Below are 14,852 nucleotides of genomic sequence, written 5' to 3' on the forward strand. Positions count from 1 at the left end.
TTATCAGAAGATATTGGAAAAGGATATTGAGGAGGGAGCAAACTTGTTTTCTGCTGCTCCAGAGACTAGGACCCGGAGCAATGGATGCAAGCTACAGGAAAAGAGATTCCACCTCAACGTTAGGAAGAACTTCCTGACAGTCAGGGCTGTTCGACAGTGGAACAAACTCCTTCGGAGTGTAGTGGAGTCTCCTTCCTTAGAGGTCTTTAAACAGAGGCTGGATGGCCATCTGTCGGGGATGCTTTGATTGAGATTTCCTGCATGGCAAGGGGTTGGACTGGATGGCCGTTGCGGTCTCTTCCAACTTTATGATTCTATGGTAAGGAAGTCAGATTGTCTCCTTCCTGAAACCAATCCAAAGGGCTAGATATTAGGGACTATGGCCTTTACCCAAAGCATTGTCCCATCTTCTGGCCCATCCTATTTTTCATTTTTCCCTGCAGAAAGGAGACACTGTGTTTCTGTCTTTATGGAGGAAAGTGTTCAGGTGGTGTGTGGCGGTGTCATTCCTTTAGCCCTTACTGTATTATACACTGTGTGATGGATCTTTGAGTCCCCCTCCTGCTCCTGCTTTTGTCTGAGATGGATGGAATCCCTTGAGACCATCTTTTTATGTAAAGAATTCATCACTACCACCACCAGATGATTTGACTCCTCCCCATTTGGGAACACAGAGGGATGTTGCTTGAGATTCCACTGGCATTTTCCTTGCAGAGATGCTTCTCTCTCCCTCCAGTTCTGGGAAGGAGCTAGGTCTTGCCGAGCCAAGGCACATCCAAAAGGCTGTATGATAGAGAAAGAGTACTTTTAAAGAAAAGGCTTTTTTTAAAGTAAGGAAACTCTAGCAAAAGGATATCTCTCACATGAAAGAAATGTTCCTATAGGCAAAGATTAGAAATTGCAAGTTACAGGATAGATTGTTTCAGCCAAATCAGGAAAAAGAATTTAAAAACTCCTAATGTGACTAGCTAGTAGATTCTCCTAATCTTACTTACATATCAGATGTGATTTGTAGTCTGATGTTCATGGGATAGTTGAGAGTCAGGACTCCATTGTGCAGCTTCCACCAGGTTTCCCAAAATGGAGCCTCACTCCAGATATTCCTTGGTTTCAGTTCTTCGTGGTCTGTTAAGGCAGGGTGAGAGACAAAGAACCTCATGGTTTTTTGTGGGCTTTTCGGGCTATGTGGCCATGTTCTAGAAGAGTTTCTTCTTGACGTTTCGCCACCATCTGTGGCTGGCATCTTCAGAGATGCCATCCACAGATGCCGGCGAAACGTCAGGAAGAAATTCTTCTAGAACATGGCCACATAGCCTGAAAAACCCACAAAAACTATGGATGCCAGCCATGAAAGCCTTCGACTTCACAAAGAACCTCATGGTTCTGCAGGTTTTTTATAACTTCTGCTCAGAATCATCTCAAAGGTTCTTGCTTCTGCCCAACATGTTTTGTCACTGGACAATTGCTCTTTTGTCCCCTCTGTGATGCTGAGCCTCATTAAAATGTAACTGTACCTCTGCCCGCATTTAACCCTTTGTTATTTGGGAAGAAGGCTAAAGAAGATTAATGGGAAGGACTCCCATTTATCATGCACCCCCAAGTCTCATTCAAAGCTTTCTCAAGGACCATGCCAGGAAATAGTACTTTGGGCAAAAGACCTATCCCATGGCATCATCAAGCCCTCATGGATAGGTTCCAGAAGACAAGACAGATTCCAGGAGCCAATCCATTTTCCCACCCTGGACTAAGCCTTTTCTTGTCCTATATCTCTTGACAAAAAATTAGTCTAAGTTTGGTACGTGAGATGATAGGAGCTGTTCTCCAGCACATTTGGAAGACATCAGTTTGGATAAGCAAGGTGAGGGGAATCTATGATAATTCTTTAGCCAGGAATCATGTAACTAATTTGGCTTTAAGACTTTTACCTATCTTCAAACTGTAAAACCACATAAATATATGTACATGCGTGGAAGCTTGCAAACTTCAGAACAAAACTTTGTACTTGGAGTAATGATGACTTAGGTGCTACTGTACCATAAATTTATGACCAACTCGTATAGCAATGTCATATTGTGTCTTTCTTATTGAAAGTACCCTAATAGACTTTAAGTAACAGACATTTTAAAATATAGATTTTGGCGTGTGAAAATAAAAAAGAACTGAAGCAATATTAGGACACAGTGACAGAACCAATCAGCCACTTTTATCTGCCCTTGTTTGGATGGTTGCAGCAAGAATCTTGAAAATCTTTACTGTAATTTAGGTGGCAATACTGCCTTTAGACTAAACATGCAAGAGTAATCTGAGTTACTTAAATGCAGGGAGAGTACTGAAATGATAAAACCAGCTCTTACATTTCTATAGAAAATACAATATAATAATCTTTCCATTGCACCACATGCGCAAGCACATTCACGCACGACCATGTAGGCATGTACTTCTTGGAAAAAGGACAAGAATGAATCTTCAGGCCCTCACTGTTGGCTCACACCAGTTATCTTGAACAAATTCCTGACTCAAGTGTCACTGAGTATGTTTTGTACTATTTATGGTCTTGTGGACCCAGGATCTGAGCATACTTGCTTAGAGCATGTTTACATGTTCCTGCTGACATGCTTAGGTAACAGCTGAAATAGGTATCTAATATAAATCTCTCTTCTTTTCTCCTCAGAGTCTCTCGTTTACAGATGGGGTAAGAACCCCTGGGTTTAATACATGTACATATGCCTCCTTACATTCGGATAATGTAATGTCTACAAATGTTGCCAGCTTGCCCGCTTTCACAGACAGAAATCCTTACTTTTTGGAGCCCAGAATGTCACATACAAGGAGCTTGTCAGCAGGAGGAAATAGTGGAATATCAGAAGAAACTGGGAAGAATGTGATACAGGAGCCTGGATCACCAGTTCTCCAGTCATTCCAAGGTGTTGGGTTTTGTAATGTTGCAGGAGACTGCAGGCCCTCTTGTGCTGTTATTGAGAATAGCTGTGGTTTAGATGTGGCTGTAGAAAAGTGTGGCAAAGAAAGTAAGCTTGCTTGTAAAAATGACAATGATGAGGATGATTTTACCACAGGTGTGACTGTTGCTCCCAAATGTCATGAGCCTCAAGGTAGGGGTGCCCCATTTCTGAAACTTGTTAGTTCCCAGCTTCAGGTTTCAGAAGAATATATTGATGACGATCCAGCTGAAATGTCCTTTTTTGGTGGAGGATCTGAAGCATTTTCTTATTTGTATGGTGATTTAGATTTACAGGAGTCAGATCTATCTAAGTGTCTCTCAAATTCAACTGCTTTAACGAAACAAATTTTGCAGGAAAATACTGTGTCTTGTCAGTCAAGTCCTGACAGGTACTCCATAGAAGCAGTAGATATGAACATAGATGATGAGTTTGAATTTGAACGAGAGAGTGATTTCAATGGAAACGAGCAGCCATCAGATACCTCAGAACTGTTTGAAGTCAAAGCTCAGGCAAGCAGAATGCAAAGTCTTCTGAGCCCTTCTGAAACTAGTTCACTAATTAACAATCGCTCTGAAAGTAGTTCTCTTAACAATTTAACCTTAAATGGCATGTCATTTTTACATACTTACAGTTCTGCTAATCATTCTGAAGCTAGCTCTATGGTGAATTTCCCAGCATATTCTGTTCGTTCTGAGTCAAGCTCAGCTTTTCAGTTTACTGACATTATTGACCAGTTGGAACAACTGAGCTATCCTCCTACCACTACAGAAGACTCAAGTAGTACTGATGACTCATGGGATTCTGAAACTGTGGCCCCATTAGATGTAAACCTCTTTTTCAGCAATCCCTTTGCTCTGGCTGCTGGAGAGAATTTCACCCTTGACTTTCAGAATAATCTTAAAAATCTCACCCAAGAAGACAAAACAGAAAATACACAGACAAGTCATTAATATATAGCACATTCATTCATGCTATTTAGAATCAGGTTTTAAAAGAGAGAGAGAATATATATACTGTTTCTGACCTCATTCATTCCTGTGATTGGATTTTAAATTTACATATTGCAGCTCACCTTCTCTTTATACTCACATTTTCTCATTTTTCTTAAGGCATCATAAATAAGTTTTCAAGTTGATAGGTAGGTGTTAATGGTACATGGACATCACTGTAACATTATTAATGCACTATATGTTTTCAGCCTCAGAAGATAGATGGGCCATCTATAGTGAGGGATAATGCACCATAGCTGATATTGACTGCACCTGGCTTTGTTGAACAAAATCTGTCAAAGCCAACAGTTGTCTCAGATATCATATGACAAGTGTCCTATGGACTGATATTAACTACCATAAAACACAAATGGTTGTCTTGCAGAGTGGCCATGTTTGAAATCAAGACAGATATAAACTGAATATAAGAGACAGTGAAATATATCAGTGTTGTGCAAGAAAAATCTCCATCCTTCCAAGAATCAAAGTAGGGATGATTTTTAAGAGAATTTACAAACAGGTATTCATTGCATGTAGGGCATCTTTGTGGGTTCTGAACCTAGGTACAGAATTTTGTAAATATTTTTTTTTCAACAGTTGGGGAGTCAGTGTTTAGAAAAGGCACTTAGCTTATTTTGTAGTTTCTTGTAGCTGTTTTATCATAATGTAGTAAGTTACACTGCTAAGAGAAGCCAATCACTTTCTTGAGTCTAGCTTTGTGACAACTAGGAATAAAATATGGGAGAACTGATTGCTGTTGCTTTGATTTGAAAATTGTGCTTTTCAAAAAAAGGCATTATGACTGCTGGAAAAATATAAATAAACAAATCTTAGTCCAAAAGAAGCACATAAAATTATTCAGATTAATGTGGCACTAGAAGAATGTATTACGGTGATAAAGAGTTGGCAGACTTGGTCTCCTGATATGTATGTGAGACTAGATTTTGTGTTGCAGAGCATGAATGCAAGAATAAAAAAACAAGAATACTATTATGGATAATTCTGAAAGGACTGCTTCTTAAGGTTAATTAGGCTTGTGTATCTTTGGCCCGAAACATAGGGGCAGGAAAGAGTGGCTTCCAACAGTTTTGGGGGCGGGGCATGCAGACGACCCCCCCCCAGTGGTTGGAGGTTGCACAGGGAGCGCCCCTGGCTGGGAAAGCTGGCACTAAAAGGAGCAGGGAAGGCCCACTCTTTGCCAGTGTCCCAATGGGGACCACGGCAGCAGGCCACTTTCAGAGCAGGCCTTCTGGTCTCTGTGGTCCCATGCTAATCAGGGGCTGACTGGGACTGGAACAGACAGAGGTCACACCAAGCTGCTGGTCTATGAACTTAATTCCTGTTTATATAAAAGGAAAAACCATACAGCATATGAATTTATCATATTTCCTTTAAGATTTACAGAATAGTGCTGACTTTTTTATAACCTGTGGTAAATTAAGTAATGTTCCCTCTGGACTTGTTATCACACTTTTAAACCACTACTTTAGCCTGCCTAACCACTTTTTTATTACATGAATTTTATGTGTTTGTTGCTTGGATCAACTGAATGATTATCTTTGGCCTACCTATTAGTTTGCTTTTTGTTTCTGAGTTTTCCAAATACTTATTTTTTCTAATTTTTAAAGCATTTTTATAGTAGCTATGATGATAGTCTCCTTTCCTTCAAATATTATATCAGCAAGAATTATATTAGTTTGAGGGAGTAGCACCTTAAAATAGTACATAACGTAGAATACAATCCCAAATATTATATTTATAATTCTAACATCTTTGCCCTCTAGTAATTTCTTCAAAATAGATGCCAGGGCTGTATAGAGCCAACGTGAGCTATGTACTGGAGAGCAGGAATGTACTCTCCACATGGCTTTTCATAGTCCATATTGAACATAGGTTTTAATTCTTGGATTGCTTCTTTTGTATCTGTATTGGTAATACCACAAAATTGCTGAAAGAAAAAAGAATTTAAAAGTTGTAATACTAGACTGGAGCTAGTCATTTATTTTTATTTATTTTTGACCAATCATTATTTAGAAAGGGCTTACTTATTGGAGAAATATGTGCAGCTTTGGAGATGCAAACTAGGAATTCTTAAAAATAAGGGCTGTGATCCACAGACTGATACATACTTAGGCGCGTTACAGACCACCCAAAAGCGGGCGGTCTGCCGCCGTCGTCATTAGCTGTGCTGAGAAGCCCCAGCGGCCAGAGCACGAGGCTTCCCGGCGCAGCTAAAAAGAAGCGCTGAAATGGCGCTTCTTTTTGCTACCCGGAAGTGGCGTCGTGAGGCGTGCACTCGCGGCGTCACTTCCGCCACATGACGTCCAGACGCTGTGCATCCGAGACGTCAAAATGGTGGCCCCCATGTAGACAGGTGCCGCCATTTACTATGCGCTCCGCACGTACCAGGGACAGGGCTGGTTAGGAAGGTAAGACCCTTCCTAACCCTAGCACGCCCCTTCCTAACCCTAGTACGCACGGAGCGCGTACTTTGTGCGCGTGTGTAACACGCCTTAGTTTTTGTAAATAGGTCTGTTGCTAAATGATAACATGAAACAGCTGTATTTCTTCTCATGAGCTAGATGCATACAACAATTCACTTCTAAATTCTTAGCATAAAGGTGCTATTTTGCCTTACCTTTTAAAAGTAACCAGTTTTGTTGGTTCAATTGGTAGGAATGAGCCATCTCTTTTCCATCCCCATATATTGTTCAATAACTGTATAAAGATTTCACATAAAATAGCACTACTGAGGTTTATTGACGTGGATACATTTTCCAAATTGGCCCAGTAATATTGCCCTTTGCAAATATTCCACAGACCTGTCTAATGGCAATTAAAGCTTACGTTTATTGCCTTTTAATAGAAGTATATTTTCTAGAAGATTTTTGAAGCTGCACCCTTCCCAAACAGTCCATTTATAGGGATTTGGATCCTAAAGGGAAAGAGGAAATGCTTTGAATTCAACAGGATAGAAATAGTGACAGAGCAGCTTAGAGCTGTTTCTTCTTCCATAGGGCCCCCTTCCCCTTTTTAATCAAACAAATTTCTCCCATTACAGAGTTAGATATATTCTGGTCTAAATTTATCTATATCTTGGAAATGTGGTCAGGGTCTGAGACGCTATGTCTCTAAGTGAATCTACCTCCAACACATTTTTTCAATCCTTTGTTAGGCTGAAGATCCTAGCTTCAGAAGAAAATGCAGTAATCTTCATGATGGTTGAGCAGGTCTTGAAGGGATCCAAGATCAGATATATTTCTCTAACCTCATCAGTGACCTCATTTGGATGGAGGATTTCTGATTGGCCACAGGAATGTATTCTCAGAACCATTTTCTTTGAGACTAATTTTTCTTGACTTTCTGGCATTTAAAAATAATGCCTTTTTATAACAACAATGTAATATTTTTTTACTGTTAACATATCAGATTGTCTGTACTCCCATTATCAGTTAGAAACTAGATTCTTAGCTCCTACGCTTTATTGGAAGTATAATTTTTATAGTACTGTACTATGTAAAATATTATTAAAATGCTACTTTCACAACATGTTACCCAGCTTCTGTCTAATCTCAAAAGCTATGAAACATAAGATTAGTGAGATCATTTTGGTCTAAATAAGAACTGATATGCAGAACTCAATGGAAAAGCATTGGACAACTTGTTTCACCTCCTCCTCCTCCTTTTTAAAGAATAGAAGATGTAGCTAGAGGATTGGGCAATAAATTCCTGATCTGGATGATGCAAAAAACCAGAGGTTCAATCTCTTTTACGAGCAGACCTCATGAAGGCCTCCAACATATATGGGTATATCAAAGGGTGCCGATTTTATTCTGTTCTATGTGGAGGACTGGGGAAGCTTGTTCTATGAAATTTATGCTTCAATAGCTATTTAAGCCTTAAACCTTCTATGCATACAAAGTGATGCCTCTTAATTCCAATAGCATCTTGCAATATTTTCTTTAATTCTGCTAAGTTTGTAAATGTTGAAACTTATTTCATTTATTTGCAACTTTTAAAAAATACAGACCTGATTTTTGAAAGGAACAGATGGTGTAGAATTCCTGTTTTGTTTGGTTTGGTGTTCTTTGTTTCACTTAAAAACAACATCTGAATGTGAGCAGCAGCCTGTTATAGTAAGTGGTGGCTGGTTGCCTCAGGGTCAGGCAGAGGCAAAATTAACAGAGAGTATTTCTCAGACATGAAGAGACATGAGGTAGCCAGGGGAGGTGAATAATATGTGTCTGATATCTAACTATTTTTATAGTTATAGCAACAGCTGTAGAAATGAGTTTTGCTCCATAGTACAATTCATTTGCACTTTATGGTACATAGGAAGGTAGTATTAAATACTTCAGAATTTAATCAGATATACTCTAAACAATCTTTTTAAAACATTATTTTAGGTCTATATTCATTCTGTATTTAAATATATTTATTTTGGCCCAGTTAAAAGGCTAAGAACAGCTGATGGATGGAATTATGGTTTTCTGGAACTGTAAACAGTTAAGCATCAGCAGAACTGCCTACATATACAGTAACTGTAATAATGCACCCTTTGTAGAATTAAATATATAATTAGTTATTATAGTAATCTCATTTTCTAATAATTATTTATATTTGCCACTTGAATTGGTTAGTTATTTTGGATGGGGTACTATGCATTCAATTTGACTTCTAGACTTTTCAAACTTTTAAACAGTAATTAACCTCCCATCAGGTATATTCTTAATAGGTGCTCTATGTGGTTTTACTTTTTAGGAGGGCATTAGCTAAAAACCTGTTGGTAATTCATTCCCATTGTTGTCATTTTGCAAAGTCTTTGTTTTACAGGTATTACATTTAATATTAAAAATTCTACATCAGGAATCTTACTATTGATTCCCACTTTACTTTTTTAAAATACTAAATCTCTTTTGTAGCAAATTTAAGGTACAATATTAGGATGAACTAATTCATATTGTGGGGTTTTTGCAGCTCTTCATGCTTGCCTTAATCTGTAACCAAGAACCATTTTAGCTATCAGATGTACAATTAAATTAAAATGAATATGAGTGAAATAAATGTTACCTACAAAAGTGCCATATTCAGATTCAGGTCATAACTTCTGTTTATGCAGCACATCAAAAAACTCAGATCATATGTACTGGTAGCAAATTGTGAAGGATAACCTTCAGAACATACAAGACATGAATATTAAAGTTTTATGCACCAAATGTTTTGTGCCTTGATATTAGCATTTAGTTAATTAGTCACTTAGTGCATACATATTCAAGAGACAAGTATATTTCTTGGACTGGAATATCTAAATACATTATTCTATAATTTTCATATTCAAACTGTTTTTTTTTATATACACTTTTGTTTTCTGTTGAAATTGCCTTAATGATATATCTATGAATTTGTACTAATAGTTTTGAAATTGTTTATACAATAAAATGAGAAGGTATTCATTATGAATTATACTATATGCTTTAGCTTTTTTTTCCTTGTTTACAAATTTATTTTAAAAAAGATTGCCCTTTTCCAGCTTCCTGTATGATGTCTAGAAAAGTAGAAGCCATTTCAATCAGCACAGAATACAACACAGGTTTTTTTCTTGAGTCTTTTTGCTATGTGATACTATTTTTGTAATAAGCCAGCTTTGACCATCAGTTGTTATTTTTGTATTATTAAAATCTGTACATAAACACTTGTAGAAATTTGCTTACTTTGGATGGCATCCTTTTAGTCAGTCGTGATGTCTTAAGTTAGACTTAGGACATCATAACTGTTTTGTATTCTCCTTTGCGATTGTGACACTGTTGCCACGAAAGCAAATGACCCCCTAACCCACGTTAAAAGCCAGTTAGCCTTCTGGAGCAGCGGAGGTCTGTGGTACTGACAGGTGGGGCACTTAAGGCTGACATGACCAATCCCCTCCTGCTAGCCAGCAGAGTGTTGTAACAGATGACCATTGGGCTCCCTGTTTCTGCTTCTTTCAGCCTCATTACTGGTGGGAGGGGGCTGGTCATGTCATCCTGAAGCACCCCACTCAGCAGCAATGTAGATCTCCATCGCTCAGGATTGCTTTTAAGGCAGGTTTCAAGGATCAGATGGGGAGTTAAAGGGTAGCTCAGTGAGATAGGTAGATGTTTGCTGCATGATCTTAGCCTTTGTTAGTGCAGATAGGTCTTTAAAAGTGATCTGCATTTAGCTTAGCTGGTGAATTCTCCCAAAATTCTAAATGTGCTCTCCAAATGAATGTACCAATAAGGAGTTCTGCAGATCCTGACATTTTTGTGCCCTGTCTTATTTAAAGTTGTCCCTTTTGTCCTCCACACATACTGTCATTTGTACTTATTTTAATTGCTTGTTTAATTTGCATAGTAATCTACATGCTTTAGTGCCCACTTTCTTACTGGTGAGGCCCTGAGATCCAGGCAGGACACACACAGTTCTGGTGCCTGAGGTAGAATGACAAATGACACCTCTGTCCCTAAGGAACATAATAACCTAGACTGTTCAATTTATTTTGATATCTGAGGAGATCTTTCAAGGGATCTCTCGGTGAGAATAAGAATACAGGTAATAAATATATTTATTTTATTCAGGCCCTTGGTCTCAATTAACTTTGCTTCACTTCACTGGTATCATAACTTACCATTTTTGTGAATCAAGAAAATAATTGTCCTACTTATTTAATTTTATATTCTTAAAGCATATCCTGATGTAAGAAAGAACATATCGCTATAGTGGTACAACCTCTTTGATATAAATAACACTAATACTGTTTGAAGGTGTGATTCTCCAGAAGCTGAATCCTTAGGGGAGAAACAGAAGTCACCGTAGCATAGCTGATTTCACTGTCTGTCACATTATCAAGAGCTTGTCATATTTTTAGGCAGTTTTATATATAACTTCACATATGAAAAAATGAGGGAAAAACAACAGATCTGTCTTGATTTGGGAAATGAAATACACCATAGGTTCTCTTTATAATGATGTTACATTTAAAAAATGGCATTTCACCTTAACACAATGTTAGATCTGTTCTTTGAGAGCTTTTATGAAAGCTTTTGTTAACAAGAGGTTGGCCCATACTACATGGCTGTGTTCTGTGAATGTTTGATGTACAGAACTAGTTCTTAAGGAACTATTGTTAACAGGTAAGTACTTAGGGCAGAAAAATGAAATGCACAGATATAGGATGGGGGACACCTGGCTGAATGAAACTACATGTGAAAGGGATCTGGGAGTCCAAGTAGACCACAAGTTGAATATGAGTCAACAGTGCGATGCGGCAGCTAAAAAGGCCAATGCAATTTTAGGCTGCATCAATAAAAGTATAGTGTCTAGATCAAGAGAAGTAATAGTGCCACTGTATTCTGCTCTGGTCAGGCCCCACCTGGAATATTGTGTCCAGTTCTGGGCACCACAATTCAAAAAGGACATTGAGAAACTCGAGCGTGTCCAGAGGAGGGCGACTAAAATGGTGAAAGAGCTGGAAACCATGTCCTATGAGGAACGACTCAGGGAGCTGGGGATGTTTAGCCTGGAGAAGAGAAGGTTAAGAGGTGATATGATAGCCCTGGTTAAATATTTGAAAGGATGTCATATTGAGGAGGGAGCAAGCTTGTTTTCTGCTGCTCCAGAGAACAGGACCCGGAACAATGGATGCAAGCTACAGGAAAAGAGATTCCACCTCAACATTAGGAAGAACTTCCTGACAGTAAGGGCTGTTCAACAGTGGAACACACTCCCTCGGAGTGTAGTGGAGTCTCCTTCCTTGGAGGTCTTTAAGCAGAGGCTAAAATGTCATCTGCTGGGGATGCTTTGATTGAGATTTCCTGCATGGCAAGGGGTTGGACTGGATGGCCCTTGCGGTCTCTTCCAACTCTATGATTCTAAGTAAAATGTTTCCCATAGCATTTTTACATACACCATATGTTTTGTTTAAGTTTTTAGTGTATAATGAACATATATCACTTAGATACAAAGAAATTGTGTAGCACCTTTGAGACTGAGAAAAAAAAACATTTCTAGCATAAGCATTTGTGATCTCCAGCCCCACTTCATCAGATACCACTTAGGTGAGAAAACCAAATAACAGCTTTTTGCATCGATAGTAAGATATTTATAAATGATAGCAAGTTCTAAATTAGTCCTTTATTATAAAGATTGGTTCTTTATTTTAATCAGAACCTACAACTACTACTTTAAGAGCCAGGGAATGAGACCTTCGAATATTTTTCAGGGGAATCAAATGTGCATATCCATTGTTCCGTAATAGTAAAACTATATAGTTTTGAGACAGCTGTGTTTTTGTATTCCTGGACTTTGAAATTTCTTTAAATTTGAAGGTTAATGGGGCATTTGGTGTAATACCTTAGCCGTCCTTCAAAATACACAATAATTAGGCTCATCATATCCCTACTTTACAGTTAGAAGATGAAGCTGTGGGAATGTGAGTTTTATAAGGTAATGTAGTAAAGTTAGTGGGAGAGCTACTATTGATGCAAAGACTTGGAGACTTCTAACCAATAGATCACAGCAGCACTTCAGTAAGTTCTGCAGACAAAATTTCTAGTGTAGACAGAATATTATATCCATTATAAACTTAAAAGATGTTCTAAATGTTTAAATTCATGCATCTCTGTGTCTCTTTACTCTTCCATCTAAGCTAACCTTTAGCTAAACCTTTAGCTAAAGGTTAGATGGAAGCTAACCTTTAGCTAAACTTTTATGAAATAGATTTTTGTTCAGACATATCTTACAAACTAGCTGTTCTGGCCACAGTGGTTCATATGTGCAGCATGGGATATGGTTTGATATTTTGAAAGCAATGTGTGGGTCTGGAATGCTAACTCCATATTTTTGACAAGCGATTACATTTCATTTTGAAAAGAAATTGTACATATATAATAAACAGCTACTCAGCTTTTCTTTGTAGCTGAGCCACTTGTTCTTTGTGGGTACATCATTTGTGCAGTTGTAGTCAAGACCTGCCAAGGGCTTTATCTAGTACTCTAAAGTATTTTTTTTTAAAAAAAAATGAGGTTTGATGTTTGTCCGCCAGTAGAATGGACACCATTGCTAGAATGGATTCCCCTCCCCTTGCTCAAACTCTCAAGCCCCTAATCCACACTAGAGTGTTGTGCAGCTCTCCAGGGCAAATTTGGAGGGAGGAGAAGAGTGAAATGGTGGAGCATGTTGCTTAAGTATTCATCCAGTGTCATCTCTTGAGAGCGTAGTATTCATGTTGAAAATAAAATTTGCTTTACTGCAACTTTTAATGCAGAAGTCTTCTCAATTCTTAGTGTACTGGAATAGCAAGCCTTTGGGGAGTGTTCACATCCTGGCGATTTTTAATCTTTTGTAAATGTGTTGTTAGTCTGTGGTACTAATGAACCAGCTTTAAAAGATAAAGAGTTCATTTAGCAAAAGTTTATCTTCTCCCAGTATTTTAGTGGGGGAAATGTTAATAGGGATATATATCAGGAAACAAGAACTAAGACACATAGTTCTCTTTGTTCCTTTTAAGTATGGATTAAAATATGTTAAACTGAAGGTTCTGCACTCTAACTCCTTTTTCGTTATTTTCTCACTTCTCTGACAATATTTGTGTTTGCTTTTATAAGCATATGCCTGAAAAACCACATGAAACACCTGCTTCAAAGTGCAGCCTTCTGTGAAAGGACAGAAATTGGATTTAGTGACAAAAGGGAATTTTCCTCACACACAGACAACACTGAGACGTACTAAAAGGCCCACCAAATTGTGAGGCTGAAGTTTGAAGCAGAAACACTAGCTTCTGTAACAGCTAGTGGGCCATCATGTCAGTGGATTCCAAGCACACTTTTTCTCCCTGGGAAAGGAGACTTTGGGCCATAATCAAAACTAAAGAAATTATGTCCCTTCTAAATTTCCTTCAAAATGCTCTCATATTCAATTTCTGTCAGGATAGACTGCAAAATACTTCCATTGATTGACTTCTTTGTAACAGAAGACATTTGACAGCACCTGATTAGTTCTGAGAACATACATTTTTAATTGATTTAAACTTTCATTTTGATTTTTATCAAGTTTCAAAACTGTCCTTTGTTACAAAGTGTAGCTGTATTCAACTGCCATACAAATATTCAGTTGAATACAGCTAGTGTGAAATGTGTGCCACACTTTTTAGTGGCAGAATTAGTGCACTTTCAGAAGGGAGAGGTTTTGTCATTGGAGAACTTCCCATCGTTTTAGCAACAATATGCAACATGCTATACTATGTTCGATGTCCTCACATACCCACATACATGTTCAGCTTTGAAAGTTTAGATAGCAATTGAAAGAGAAGTATTTTCTGTTGGAGAGAACATGCAGAATACTGAAAGTGTAAATATGTGGGGCACTCATTTGCTTGCTCCTTTTCTTTGTATTTAAATTACATGTTAAAACTGATTTAACATTTTTCCCTTTAAGGGACAAATGCCAACAAATTCTTTTACTGTGGATTATAGAACTATCAAAAAGTCAGAAGCAAAGCAGGGACCACATGAACTGATATAGTTGTTTGGCCTGTTAATAGTTAACTTCATCCTCTATAGTCCGAATCTCTTCCAGGTGACTAAGTGTAACATTGTTTAGCTTCCTGACTAAGTCACTCTGAACACATGCATTAAAACTTCCTTCCCTTTTTTAATGCTGCTTCCCTCTTCCTTGCACACTCATGATTTTTAAAAGGCTTTTCTTCCTGAGTCAAAAGACCAGCACTTGAATACTTGTTGATAATGCCTACTACTGGCTCTCTTCCAGCTTCTTAATCCCTGCTTGTAAAATAAGCATAAAATTATTCTATGTCTATTTATTACTGTGTCCATAAGATATCTTTGGGTAGATATTTCTGGACAGTTTGGTGTAAATTTTTTAAAAATTA

At 38.0% G+C, this 14,852-nt stretch overlaps 1 protein-coding gene across 5 annotated transcripts in view; it reads left to right on the forward strand.

Annotated features, from left to right (window-relative positions):
* Positions 1-14,852, forward strand: part of FARP2 (FERM, ARH/RhoGEF and pleckstrin domain protein 2) — a 97,057-nt gene that overhangs the window by 53,009 nt on the left and 29,196 nt on the right. For 4 of the 5 annotated variants that reach the window (XM_089509317.1, XM_089509319.1, XM_089509318.1 and 1 more), the window contains exon 13: positions 2,672-2,924. In XM_089509317.1, the coding sequence (XP_089365443.1) occupies positions 2,672-2,924 (253 nt within the window). Of the gene's footprint in view, positions 1-2,671; positions 3,111-14,852 lie in introns of all 5 variants that reach the window. The other variant, XM_089509321.1, reaches the window with a different exon arrangement.

The sequence above is a fragment of the Sceloporus occidentalis genome, unplaced genomic scaffold (assembly GCF_023333645.1).
Source record: "Sceloporus occidentalis isolate IW3139 unplaced genomic scaffold, rSceOcc1.0.p SCAF_2, whole genome shotgun sequence".
NCBI classification, from domain to species: Eukaryota; Metazoa; Chordata; class Lepidosauria; order Squamata; family Phrynosomatidae; genus Sceloporus; species Sceloporus occidentalis.